The following is a 13105-nucleotide window of genomic DNA, read 5'->3' on the forward strand; positions in this document are numbered from 1 at the left end:
CTGCCTCAGGTGCACGCACAGCCAGGCGCGGCTCGCCTGTGGCGGAGAAGGCAAACAGACGCGTTGACGACTGCCCCTGGGGGCTGCCTTTTTCCTGCATCCCGACGGCGCGGAGCCCCGTAGGGAGCCGAGCTGGGGTCCGCTGGGCGGAGGAGTAGCGTTGGGGAGCAGGTGAGGGCGGAGAGGTGCCGTGCCGGGGGCGGGCGCGGGAGAATGCTGAGGCCGGCCAGCGGAGCGCAGCCTGACGCAGCGACGGCCCCGGCCTCAGCGGGCGGGAGGATGGCGGGCGGTGGCTGGGCGCCGCGGGGCTGAGGGGCGGTGCCGCCACTGTGCCGTGCCGTTCTGTGCCGTGCCGCTCTGTGCCGCGCCGCGCCGTGCCGCGGTCGGCCAGGCGCCGCTGCAGGCTGGCCCCCTGCGGCTGCCTGAGGGGCGGCGGCGGGCGGGTTGCCGGGATGATCCGGTTCCGGAGCTCCAGCATCAGGTCGCTGAGCGCGGAGATGAAATGCACCGTGCGACTGCTGGACGACTCCGAGATTTCCTGCCACATCCAGGTGCCGGCGGGGAGAGAGGGGCGGCGGCGGCGGGGCGTCTCGGCGGGCAGCGGCACCCCAGCACGGGAGCGCAGAGCCGGGCCGGGACTGGGGCAGCTACCCTCCGGCGCAGAGCAGGTCGCAGGGCCCGGGCAGCGGCTCGGCGCGGCCGCGGCGGGAGCATCCGCACGCCCCGTTTCCCTGCGCGGGTCTCCGCGCACCTGCGGCGCGGGCAGCTGCGCCTTTCTCGCCGCTTCCCGCCGCGGCGCTGCGCCACGGCATTGCATGGCACGGCACGGAGCCCGTCCGGCCGCTGCTGGAGCCGCGGGATACGCCGTGCTCCGCACCCCCGGCACGGCATCCCCGCGGGCAGGAGGAGCCCGCTGGGCTTCGGCGACCTCCGGGAGAGGCGGTCCCCGGCGAGGAGGGAGACCTCGGTGTCTCCAGCCCCGTCCCGCAGCGCGGTAACGGAGCGCGCGGTGGGCGCATCTTGCGGCGGAGGTGGTGTGCGAGGGGACCTGCTCTGCGGGGCCGGGAAAGCCCTACACCGGGAGCAAGGCCCGCGGCGTGCAGATAGAGGAAACGCTGTTACAGAGGTGGTAGGCAGAGTTGAAAATGAAGTGCTGCTCCCCTTTCCTCTTCCTTCACGGCAAAAGATAACTTATGGAAGGGTTTTCAGTGATAGTAGTGCTGTTGGAAAGAAAGTCCAACTTGCTGTAGTCCCTCTTCTTAATTACTTAGTTCATTTTTATTCCTTTAAGTAATAACGATAAGAGGGCGAAGAATAGGGAGCGTGGATTTCTGGTGTAGCAGCAATGTCTGTAGTGTGTGAAAGCAGTATTTCAGGTGTCCTAACAAGATCCAGACTCTGATGCGTTATGGAAGTCTTACAGATTCTTAAACTGCAAGTGTCAGAAACCAAGTTACGCTGTTGTAAATTTCCATGGCATTCATAAAATCACTGAGATGAACTTGACATCCAGATCAGAAGATGTGAGTAGCTTTTCAGGATGTTGTTTGTCACTCATAGTCGGTATTTCTGTCTTTCTGGTGGTATAAAATATCCACAGCTTTAAATCAAGTTGGTGGTCTTATGCAGAAACCTACTGTGGCTGAAAAAAATCAAGTGCCATGAGATGCAAGCAACATTTTTTTCTTGGACCAAAAGAAAACAGACTAGACTAGACTAGACTAGACTAAAATAATTGTAAGGGACCTACCATTGTAATCTTTTCCAGCTGCCTGACTAGTTAAGCGCTGATCAAACGTTGAAGAATATTATGAAGGGCATTGTCCAAATGCCTCTTTTTAAGGCACCTAGAGGCTTGGGGCATCAACTACCTCTCTAGAAAGCCTGTTTCAGTGTTTGACCACCCTCTTAGTAAAGAAATGCTTCCTAATGTCCCATCTGAACCTCCCCTCGGGCAGCTTTGAACCATTGCCTCACGTCCTGTCACTGGATCCCAGCGAGAAGAGATCAGGAGCTCTCTCTCCACGTCGGCTCCTTAGGAAGCTGCAGCGAGCCATGAGGTCACCACTCAGCCTTCTTCTCTCCAGCCTAGACAAACTCATAGCCCTCAGCCTCTCCTCACAGGACATGGCTTCCAGTCCTGTCACCAGTTTTGTTGTCCTCCTTTGTATGCAATCAAGGACCTTTTACATCCTTCTTAAACTGTGTGGCCCAGGACGGCACACGGTGCTCGAGGTGAGGCTGCACCATCACTAAATACAGCAGATAATCACCTCTTTTGACCGGCTGGTGGCACTTTTTTGATGCACCCCAAGATGCAGTTTGCCCTCCTGGCTGCCAGGGCACATGGCTGACTCACACTGCGCCTTGCTGTCAGCCAGCACCCTCAGGTGCATTTCTGCAAGGCAGCTCTACAGAAACTCCCCTCCTGATCTGTACTTGTGTACTAGTTTTCACTCAAATATTATGCAGCCTGGAAGTAACAGGAGATTACTGAAACTTGCACCTGTGTCGTTGTAGTGCTCTTGTTAATGAATAGCGTGGTTCAGAGATTGTAGCATAATGGGTAGGAAGCAGAATGGTCCTCGAGTATTTTTTCTCGGAGCCCAATGCAGTTTGGCATCTTTAAAGACTAGTGTCTTTAAACAGTGATGATTTAATGTCAAAATCTGAGCTGGTGTCATTACAGGTCTGTAGATTTGTAGTGCTCAACAGATTTACCCGTGCTAAGAATACGCCCTTTGATACCCACAGGGTAGAAAGAAGTAGTCATTACTTTAGGTGTTACATTGTGCAAGGTGAGGAAATGAACTCAGAACCAGTTGAATCTTACTGTGTCCTGGTGGCTCATCCCACATGTATACAGGGGAAAAGTATTTTAGGCTACAGCTGATTTTTTTTTTTCACTATTGTAGTTCTAAGGGTAATCTTGAAAATTGAATTCTATTATAAACTCATCTAGAATTGTTTTCCTGAATCTGCACACTGACCAGAAATGTTTAAAAGGTGTGAATGGCTCCTCGTGTGTTTTTTTGTTTTGTTTGTTTGTTTTGTTGTTTTCTTTTTTCCCCTTTTAGGTACTGAAATTCTGAACATGTAAATGCAGATCCTAGGATGAGGAACTACTTTGCTCTTGGTCACTTCAGCAGAAACATGCAATTAATGATGACATTTCATAGCTTTGACTTACCTTTCACTCCTTCCTATGCCATATGCTTTGAACTGCTAAATTCTATCTCTAGCTACCCCTTACCTATCACTGTATCTATAGAGGAGATATAATTTAGCTGTATAATTGATTTATCCTCTTGTATGTGCATAGCTGTGAAGACATTAGACTAACAAATCTCAATTCACTCAACTTCTTGTCTGTAGTCTTTCAATCAGATTTCTATTTGAAGTTCACAATGTGGACAAAACTTGCTAATTTCATTTTTGAATGGAAAAAATAGAAGTTGTGAGTTGTGTATATGCATATTGCTGCATATGCAGCAGGACAAATAGCCCAGATGATGCGCTGCTGGGTTAGCAGCAGAGATGCCAGGGTTGTGCCAGCTGGAACATGTTGGACAGCTGTGTTTTGGTCATTAAGAAGATAAGAAAGCCTAATTCTACAACACTGAGAAATGCCCAACAGAGTCTTTTAAGGACATGGGATGCAGTAAAAAAACAGTGATGACTGAAATTCTAGCTATGCATTTTCAGGGGGAAAGGAGGGGAGATACGCAGCTAGTCTGAATGGTGATACATATAGCTGATGATTTTCTGCATTTTAGCACACTAAGTTTTGCCAAACCTTACTTTTTCAAGTATATCTTTCCAGCAGTTGGCTTGCACACATAGGCTGGTATCAGAGGGCCTCAGTACCACTTCAGTGCAGAGATGTCAGCTAATTAAAATTGTCATGGATGCACTGTATGTCTTTGGCCCTGCAAAATGTACAGCTAGAAGTGTGTGTTACTCAGCTAAAACACTGGTATGTAGTTTAGAAAAAGAAGGCAGGGGCAGATCTACTTAGGTGCTGCATATATGTGTGTGTGTGTTTTTTTTTGGGGGGGGGTGGTGTTTGTTTTTGTCTCCTGATGCAAATTACATAGTGTTTAGGAAGTAAAATAAAGTATGCTTTTGTTTTTACTGTTAAAGCAGCGTTTCAGCAAGCCAACAGGCTAATAAAGCCTGCTTTTGGAAATTAAGTTTTATAGCAGGCAGTGTAGTGACAGCATATGGGGTGTTGTGGGGATTTGCATTTGCAGACTCCAGCCAACTAGTTATCGAGCTGTGCAGCCGCCATGTAGGTCACCAAGTTGCTCAAGGCTAGGTTTGCAACTCAAAGGTCATGATTCAGTGTGTCGTCCTCGTCATCAGAGAGAATTCGTTATTGCAAATTAGCTGAAGTGGTGACAGACACAGGAAAGGGCTAGGGCCGAGGGATGTTTAACTAATTCTTGTGATGACATTTATTTTCCCATGTTTTTTGTTTGTTTGTGAGGCCTCTCTGGGCCTGTATGTCGGGGCAGTCTTACTGCAGCAGTAAGGTGAAGTCATAGTGGCAACACTAAAACTGAGAGGTTATGAAAAACAGCCTGGAGAGCAAGTGGCCACTGTTTGTTTCCATGTGCAAGAGAGAGTGGTGACCTGCTAGTGCAGTCTGCCTGATAAAGCACAGAACCAAGGCTTGAAAGAGGGCACTGGGGGAAGCAGGTATTCAAAACTATTGGAAACGTGTCTGGAGCATCAGGAAGACCTCCTTTCTGGAGGTACTAATGAGGTACTTATTTTCTGAGTCATCGGCATTATGAGCACTTAACTTCTATTTTTTTCAGGCTTCATGCAGTAACTTCACACATTTAATTAACCTTTTAATAGCAATAGCCTAAACATTTGTTGTGTTTTAACCCCAGCTGGTAACTAAGCCCCACAGAGCCGCTTGCACCCACTCCAGTGGGGTGGGGAAAAGAATCACAAGGGTAAAAGTGCGAAAACTCGTGGGTTGAGATGAAGACAGTTTAACAGGTAAAGCAAAAGCCATGCACAGAAGCAGAACAAAACAAGGGATTCATTCACCACCTCCCATCAGCAGGCAGGTGTTCAGACATCTCCAGGACAGCAGGGCTCCATCTCACGTGATGGTGACTTGGGAAAACACACACCATCACTCCAATGTCCCACCTTTGTTCTTCTTCCCCTGCTTTTATTGCTGAGCATGACACTGTATGGGATAGTCCATGGGTCTGCTGGGATCAGCTGTCCTGGCTGAGTCCCCTCCCAACTCCCTGTGCATTCCCAGCCTGCTTGCTGGTGATTTGGGATGAGGAGCAGAAAAGGCCTTGACTTTGTGTAAGCATCTGCTCAGCAGTAGCTAAACATCCCATCTGTTGATAACAGTTACCAGTACTGTTTCCAGCACAAATCCAAAACATAGCCTCATACTACATACTATGAAGAAAACAAACTCTGCTCTAGCCAAAACCAGCACAATATCTTAAATAGTAAGGTTAGTTTTGTTTGTTTGTTTATCTATTTATTTATTAGTTTATCCTGTAAGATTACTTGTGCTTATTTCAGTTCTGAGTAAAGTTAACTGTCAGTATGATAGACTGCTATTAAATACGTAAGTACAACTTGGGTTCAGTGGTGCCACTGGCATGCTTTAGGGTGTGGGCTTCAGTATACCTCATTTAAGTGAAGTGACTACTGCTACTGTTTCTGTAAGTTTATAAAATTTTAGTGTGTATTAGTAACCATTATAACTCAAAATGTATTTATAAGAGGTTAATACAAAATTAAAAGCTCATTCTTGAAAAATGCTATGTTAAATGTATTACTTACTTTTGAAATTAGTGAAAGTTTTACTTTACTTCTTGAGCTGCTGAGGTCAAGCTATGCACAACCAAGGATAAAGTTGGCATGAATGAGGCTTTTCTCTCAGCTGGAACCTGTTATTGAGAGTGGTAGTGAACTTTGTTATCTATGTGTTTATTTGTAGAAATATCGTATGACTGGATCTTCTTGTGCCTCAGCCCATATGTAAATTTGTGTGATAAGAAGGCCTTTATAATGATGCATTTTCCTTTGTGTTAGCTTTCCCAAACAAAAACCAGTATAGGTATCCCCCAAAATCCCCTGGCTATACTACTGATTTTTTGTTTAATGTATCTAAATGATTATTTGATTGCTGTTTAGAAGAACAAACTTGATTTTCTAAGTGCACCCAGCTTCTGAGCAAGGAGAACATGTAATTTTAAAAGCTGGCTTAGAAGTCAGGAAGAAAGCAAGCAGAGCAAAGCTTTGTTTTACTCATGGTATGTTCTTAGATATTTTACCTTTTTTTTTTTTGCTGAAGTCAAATTGAGAGTGACAAAATCTGAGAAGGTTCATCTGAGAAAGCCACTGGTGGTCGAATAGTGTAAGGTGGCCTCTTAGGGTTATTTTTTTGTCCAATTCAGGAGCAGTTTCTGTGCAGTTTGAATGAATAATGCTGCTTTTAGTTTGGCTAAAAATTCACTTGATTTTTACATCACCTCCCCCCCCCCCCCCCCAATTGTGTCCTATCCTGTCTAGGTCTTTTTGTAGTACATTGATGATTTGAAACTTGCCTTCTTGCTTAATACTTTCTGCTTGGTCTGCGTCTTGCAGGCAGATGCTAAATTTAATAGAAATCTGCTAACCAAAGAACTCTTTTTAACATCTCTTTAACATTCCCATGCCTTAATAAAGTGTAAAAACCAAAACAGCATGCTGAAGAGGACTGTGAAGTTAAAGAATAGTGACCATGAATCTCAGTGTGAAGATATACAAAATGTCGACAATTTGGAAAAAGCGGGAAAGGGAAGGCAGCATGAGCATGAAAAGAGCAGAGAAGCCAGAAATGAGAAGGCGGCAGAGAACCATAGCTGCGGAAAGGGAAAGGTTAAGGGATTATGTAGACAGCAGGCAGGAGATTTAGTGAATATATATTTATCCTGTAAGCAATGTCAGAACTGTAAACGGCAAGTGCCTTTATCTGCTGGGATGATGCTGTAACAGTCCAAAATAGTAAGGCAAGATAAGGAAGGAGACGCAAATTTGAATAGATTCTGTGCTGTGTTCTGTTGACGCATATTGGAAACTGCGTACTAGGGCTTGTATTCTTAATTTCATGCTTGAGCCTCTAACTGTACAGTTACAACAGGTACTCTTGGTGACAGTTGCAGATGAGAAGCCTCTCTAATCAAGCTAAACCGATGGGTTAAAGCTACCTCTGTTGTCATTTTGTGCTTTTGATTAAATTTGCAGTAATTTGTTTTCTTTTTAATATCGCTTATTGATGTGCTCTTAGCTCCTTCCAGAGCAGAAAAGGAAATAAGAATAGAAAGTGCTATTAGAAAGTTACTAGGGTGTCAGTAGTTCTCATTACAAACTAAGAAAGTAATTGTCTTGATGGATTTTGGCAGGTATTTGTGGAGGTCAGCATTTGCTTAACATTGGTTTCTCTATTTCTGGTAGGGTAAAAGTACATACGTACTTGTACTTCCATGTTGCTACCAGTTCACAAACTCTGTTCCTTCTTGTTTTTCTTAAATAAAAAGTTGGCTTATGCAGGATTTTATCCAATATATACTAAACTACTTTTGTGTTGGATAAGGATTATTAATGATGTTGAATTAGTTTTATTCTGCACTCCATGTTGTCTTATTAATGAACAAAGTCTGTAATTTCTCTGTCCTAATGGTGATGATCTTGCCTTTTAACTGTGGATTTCCTGTGTATTGCAATTGACGCTGTAATTCATGTTTTGATTGCTGGTAAATAAAGGTAGGGGAACTTGGATGTGTGCATAAGGACTTGTCTAATCCAGGGTTGAAGATGAACATGTATTTCAGTAAGTACAAACAGTGTAGATGTTAAGTATTTCAATATATTGGTGAGGCCTGGTGCTGCAGTGTGGGGGAAAAAAAATGTGAAAAATGCAGGTATGCTCAGACAAAGTTAAGGGACAAGCTAAAAGGATGGTTACTGCTTAAAAGTGTAAGTGTAATCTTTTCACTTTTACCCACCTTTTTGTTTTTCTCACAGCTTTGAATGCAAATTTTTACATTCTTTACTGTTGCACATGTTTGGATGCTGGCTGAACAGTAGGGGTGGAGCTGTAGTTATAATAAAAAGCAGCTGGAAAAGTCAATAATACCATGCAGCACGGCTTAGATCTCCAAACTGCAAATCATGGGCTTGGTCTCCTGAGGTGGAACGTGGCTCCTCTGAGGGTGCTTTCTGCTTGCAGGAGTTTTATACAGTCTTTCATCTTGAAAAAGCTTTTGGCACCTCATGAGGCTTAGACTTCTTACACCTTGAAATGCTCTCTTCTGTCTAGGCATCTTCAGTGCACTGATACAGATCTGATATAGTGGGCAGCTGAAAATCATCAATCATTTGGCAGACTTAATTGGCCAAAGATTAGCGCCAAAATGGATAATTGGTGAGCAAGTACTGTATTCTTTTGATTGTATTTGCATAGATTGACTAGGTCAGGAATGATGTAATAATGTGTATCAAAGTTCCTCATATTACCTTTAACAAAAGAAAAGATTAGTGACTTTTCTATGGGAAGGTGAAATTGTGAGTCTGGATTTTGCCTGGTTGCTACTGGTTGTTGCTGGTCCCCTGGAACAGACAGTATATTAAAATCTCAAGGTTTAAACACTAAGGTTAAAGAATGAGAGAAATGACAGCTGATTTTTTAGTTCTTTCTCAAAAAAAACAGGTGGCATGTGAGGACTGGAGAGTCATTATGTGATAAAATGCTTGTTTTCTATAGCCAGGACTCTGTTCTTCTGCATATTTTGGCTTATTAAATCAAATATACTGAAAATGCCTCTCTTCGTATTTTCCTTATTCTCCCTCCCTCTTTTTGCGCTCCCCTTTCACTCCCCCAAGTGGATAATATCAACCTCTTGGCAAGGTTCATAGCATTCATAGCGTCTTTTTCTCCTTTTCCTGTTAAAGTCAAGCTGTTGCCAGATGACTTCTGCTGTGTCTTTCCCAGCTGCATGTGGAAAATATCTCCTCATAGTTCTTCCTTCAGCTGAAGCTGCTACCTGTTCCTTCATTCTTTGTTTGCTCAAATACAGCCTCATTTTTTTCGCTAGCCTTGCTTTCTGAGAGACCCATCCCAGACCTTACGAATCATCTTTTTGTTCACATTGGATTAACTTGTTCTTACTTTGTTTTAACTCCTTGTCTGACAGTGAAAACATAGTTGGGATAATTCAGCTGTAATTAAATCATTACCTTCTTTAATGTCATAAAACAAAAAATAACCACCCAAAAGACCCCCCCCCCCCACCCCCCGAAAAGAACAAAACCAAGCCAATCTAAACAAACAAAAGCCCCTAGACACTTCTCTTCCTTTACTTCTTTGCTGTTTATTTTATCCTTTCCAACTACTGGTATTCAGTCCATAAAAGCTTTCCTGTTTTCATCTTTTCAGGGTTTAACACATTGTCTTTGATGGAGGTGTGTTGGTAATCAGCCTTTGCTGTTTGACATAGATGCTGTTCTCCAGCTAATGATTAATTATGGCAGTAGTAGACCAAGTGTAAACAGTAATTTACATTTACAGTGTGATAGTAAACCATCTTACTCATGGTTGCTCTTCATGGGAGTTACTGAGAAACTCGATTAAGGAGGCCTCAGGGATGAAGAATGAACACTGATGTTTTAGGACTCTTACATTTAGAGGAAAAGTTTCTCCTGACTGAAAATAATGCTGGAAACTTGAGATAAAATGTTTCACACCAATCTGCATAAGGTTAAGTGTACGTGTAAAGTTTCTCTGCATTGCTCATAGCCAGAAATGAGAAGGTATGGGCTATATACCATGAGTTCTTTTTCACCAGCAGAGTTCGAAATCCAGCCATTCAGGATAGTTTCAGTAAGAAACTTTAAGTGGCTGCAAAATGTTTGCTTGTTTGCTCTTTAAAGGCTTCATCTGGAAAAATGTTAAGCGAGTCAACATATTCATTAAAAACACTTGTTATTTTTCCCTTGTTTACTTGAACCACATGAAGAAGTAAATAGTCTGGATTGAAGACGTTCATTGCTTCTTGCGAGTATATTACCTCACAATGATAATTTGTCTCATAGCAGCTCTCTTTGCAAGAGAATTGTGGCTTAAATAAAAGATTTGCACCTGGCCATCTTTTGTCCTGATGTTGTAATAATGTAAACTTCTATAAAAGGGCACATGTTGCAAAACCAACTTTGGGTATTTCTGCGTAAAACCATTTTAATACAATCACTTCGTATGCCCACTTTTTTTGGTCTTTCATGTATCTGCAACAGAAGCAAAAAAGAAATGGGATTCAAAATTAAAACAAACAAATACACAATTCCCTTAGGCCCCCAAATCCGAACAGTATGAGAAGAAATTACAACAGGACTTAATAATTTATTAAATATAAAGAGAACAAAAAGCAGTCACAAACAACTGCAAGTTAATGGTAAAATCCCGTGGAAAATGATACGTAAAGTTCAGACTGCAGTGGTGTATTTGCAGTATTTCCAGGCTTGGAAGCCAGTCTAACGTTTTTGTCTCTGAAATAGAGTTCCCATGTGAACTGCCTTGTGGGAATGGATCCTGGACACTTCTGTTTACCAGGCAGTGCCTGGGAATTGGTCAGCAAGAATGCTAATTGGCATGGACTGGAATTTTGGCAGGCAATGTCCTTGCAGTTTGCAAGCAGGGGTGGTGGGTTTCAACACCCCAAAATGCTTGAGGGTTTTAGTAGTTTTGGTATGCATGCAATCTCTGTTTTCAGAGAGAAAAAGAAAGATTTTAAGAATGACTTAAAGATATAATTTACAGTTCAGATACTAAACCATGTGAAATGGTAACTGTGCTCATAATGCTTTCCTTTTAAGTGGAAAATCTGAAGTATTTTGTGGGCCATCTTAAACATTTGGTGGGAGGAATAGGACTGGTTTTAGTAGGTGTGTATAAAATAGCTGTGCTTAGGATCTGTGGCTATGATCTTGGATCTGAACCTGTAATCTCTTCTGGGATGACAGGTTCTTGATATTTTTTTTTTAATGCTCTTGTCAAGAGAGTAATACAAAGGTATTCCACAGGATCAGGACATCAGTTGGGGGTGGTTTTTTGTTGTTATTTTTACAGACACTAACCCCGTAATGGACTGAGAAACAAGACATGGTAGTTTATTTGAATTATTTTAATTGCAAAAATGCAGATGAGATCTCTATGGAGTGCTGTGCACACCATAGAGATCTACAGCACATACTTTTAATCCCATTTCTTTAGGCTTTTCAGGGTAAAAGACAAGTGATCCTTCACTTTCATTTTGTTACTTTAAAATTGGGTAACAAAGATAAATACTGCACAGTCAGAGAGTGATGGTTGCTCTTGGGTTAGATGGGTTAGTTACCTAACATGCAAGGTGAACTCTGAAGCTGTACAACGCCTGCCTGAGCTTAGCTGACTTCAAGATGACCTGGAAATGCTCAATGTGCGAATAGGTGAAGTGTACCAGACACACAGACCCTATTTGCTCCTGCTCTGTGTGAACTTTCTTTAGCTCCATCCTGGGAAAAGAGAGGAAACAGGAGAGGCTTTTACAGATGGTGCTGTGAGTGATTCAGCATGCAGACTCAGCTGCTCACATGAAATCACTCCATCAGCTTGTGGTGCCCCTGCCAGTTGCTAGGTGCAGATCCAGGGAGGCTTTTCTGTTTTGACTGGAGAATCCATTCACGTTGCCAGGATTTCCAGATTAGTTTTCTCATACCGTCTGGCAGTTGGGACTTTACAGTTACCAGAACAGAGAAGACTTGAGCAGGAATTGTCAGTCCCCATACCAAACGATGCTGCTGGTTTGTGGGCATTAAAGCAAAAAGAGTGGTACACCTAAGTGAGAAATGAGCAATAATCTGCACAGTTATTTCTGTGCATGTAGCAATTTTCATCCTATAGCTTCTTGAGAATCAGAGGCTGGTTTCTGTTTTACCCAGGAGAGTTTATGGTGTAATTCTCCGGAAAACACTATAAGGGAGTCCTTAATTCATGTTGTGATGATGAGAATATACAAAGTAACCTTTGTAGTTGGCCTGAATTTTAACTTAAGTAAAGGGGGGGAAAATACTACCGTAGGAGAAGAAATCCCAGGAGTTGGGTGCTGGTATGTGTGGGGAAGAGAGCAAGGCTCCAGCTGTGTCCATTGATTATGTAGTGCATTGCAGAGAAGATGGCAGTATTGACTATACCCTTCCAGTGTTCACACCTGTTTTTTGTTTTATTCTGTTATTTAGAAACTCTTTATAAAAAACAGGTTGTACCTTGGAAACTTAAGCTTCTTCACCTTGCTACTCATTAGCTAATTTATTCTTACCAATTTAATTTCCTCAATTTTAAAATCAGAAAAATCTTTATACTTTCATGGTCTGCTAGGCTGTCTCCTTTCAACTCATATTACATTTTTTTCTCCCTTCGCCAAAGTCTTAATGGAATTTATATATTTTTAAATTGACATCCACCACTTTCAGTCTGAATAGTGCAGATTTTTGCCTGTTCACTAAATTTATGCTGTTATGTGAACTCCTGAATGATACCAGTGTGGTTCAGGAAAAATGGAAATGTTTCTATGTTCTGCAGGGGTTTTCATATAGCAAGAGGAAACAAAATGATTTTTGAAAACTAAGCCTCCCTTCCTCCCTAGATGAATTTCCTGTTAAAACTCTTAATACCGCTAGCATACTCTTCTACATGAATATTCACATCTTTTTTTTTTTTTTTCCTCTAGGATTTATTTACACATCCTGTCTTGTTTACAGGAAATTATACATAATGATACATAATTTTTGTCATGAGGAAAAATAGTGGATATCTCATGTCCTGAAAAAAATAGATAAAACTGAATGTTTTTTTTCGATTCATAATGCCAAAATATGTCTTCATATAGTCCTTTTTTATTCTGTGAATATTTATGCTGTTATTGCCTTGTGATTAGGGCTATCACTGTAGTCCAAAACCACAAAAAAGTTGTATTTCCTTTTCAGTTTTCCATTTCCATAGCCGGTAGTTTGAGAATAGAACTTTTTTTGCATATGATACGTT

General features: G+C 42.6%; 1 protein-coding gene across 1 annotated transcript in view; it reads left to right on the forward strand.

Annotated features, from left to right (window-relative positions):
- The first annotated feature begins 266 nt into the window (after nucleotides 1-266).
- Nucleotides 267-13105, forward strand: part of FRMD3 (FERM domain containing 3) — a 132506-nt gene continuing 119667 nt past the window's right edge. The window contains exon 1 of the mRNA XM_057396498.1: nucleotides 267-551. Within this exon, the coding sequence (XP_057252481.1) occupies nucleotides 453-551 (99 nt within the window). The 5' untranslated portion in view covers nucleotides 267-452. The remainder of the gene's footprint in view (nucleotides 552-13105) is intronic.

This window comes from Pezoporus wallicus, unplaced genomic scaffold, assembly GCF_028554395.1.
Source record: "Pezoporus wallicus isolate ANWC-B61680 ecotype Strahan unplaced genomic scaffold, APGP_CSIRO_Pwel_v1 contig_2776, whole genome shotgun sequence".
Taxonomy (NCBI): Eukaryota; Metazoa; Chordata; class Aves; order Psittaciformes; family Psittacidae; genus Pezoporus; species Pezoporus wallicus.